General features: G+C 50.9%; 1 protein-coding gene across 2 annotated transcripts; it reads left to right on the plus strand.

The window, feature by feature from the left end:
* Window positions 1–159: 159 nt before the first annotated feature.
* On the plus strand, window positions 160–951 carry KVP17_004669 (uncharacterized protein; the record flags this gene model as incomplete). Of its 2 annotated transcripts, none has more annotated exons than XM_068523053.1 (1): window positions 160–951. In XM_068523053.1, a coding segment is annotated over one exon (792 nt), but the record flags the coding sequence as incomplete, so codon positions are not given. The 2 variants fall into 2 exon arrangements, with proteins under 2 accessions (XP_068379462.1, XP_068379461.1); XM_068523052.1 differs by having other exon boundaries at window positions 205–951.
* Between the last annotated feature and the right edge of the window lie 72 nt (window positions 952–1,023).

The following is a 1,023-nucleotide window of genomic DNA, read 5'->3' on the forward strand; positions in this document are numbered from 1 at the left end:
TTATAATGTAACGTGAGATTCGACGTGGGGTATTCTTTTAATCCGTCAGCACCCTTACAGTGGTTCTCAACCTCGCCGTCAGAACTGATAGATCAGATATTCAAGCATCATTGACAAGCAATTGAATTGTAGAGGCTTCTTCTATCTAGCATCCTGCAGAAACCACGTCACCGCAAGCTACTAACGCCGCAAGCCGCACTGATGATGCTGATCAGCAACATGCTGATGCTGACACCCTACGCTACTCTCGGTTACGTGTTTAAAGTGGAAGTTTATGCGATTATCATGGAAGCGCTGTTCTCCGAGCTGAATCGTGGAAACTCGATCACCGAGAACCTAAAGCATGTCGACCGCGCGAAGCCAAAGTCCCCGCCCAGAAAGAAGGCTTCCGCCAAACGCGGTCGGCGGAAAAGTCGTCGAGGTAAGCGTAAGCCAGCAGGCGTTTGTGAAGCGCCGGCGGCCGTGATTGAACCAGCGTCTGAGTTCCGACTCGTCGACGACCACCACTGGATCGTTCAGGGGAAGACAGGCGACGAGCTGCTCATCGACACACCTAAAATGAGACACGCCATCGTAATTCGAGATTGCCGTTGCTCCACCATTCGCGTATCCCAAAAGGTGACGAACCTCCTTGCGGTGGGTTGCACGGACCTGAATCTGATTGTTGACAGTATGCTGGCGACCTTAGACGTTAGTAAGAGTCAGAACATCAAGGTGCAGGTGCTGGGCAGAGTTCCAACGATCAACCTCGACACCGTGACAAACGTTGTGGTGTACAACTCCGAAGGGAACACCGATGCCGATTTCGTGACGGCTCGAATTGCCAGTTGCACGGTGAACCAGCAGAAGGGCGAGGATTGGGTTGAGATGATGCTTCCAGAGCAATTTATATCTAAAATCGACGCGGCCTCGGAGAAAGTGAAGACTACCGTTAACGATCTGTTCTGCTAAAACGAGCGCGGTTCTCTCAATGAAGCAGCCATAAAAAAATTACCCCACGTCGAAGCCTGTTAGTTATTACTC

Source organism: the organism of the source record quoted next, assembly GCF_019968985.1.
Source record: "MAG: Porospora cf. gigantea B chromosome Unknown PgB_NODE_11338_length_1023_cov_94.7644, whole genome shotgun sequence".
In the NCBI taxonomy this organism is placed as follows: domain Eukaryota; phylum Apicomplexa; class Conoidasida; order Eugregarinorida; family Porosporidae; genus Porospora; species Porospora cf. gigantea B.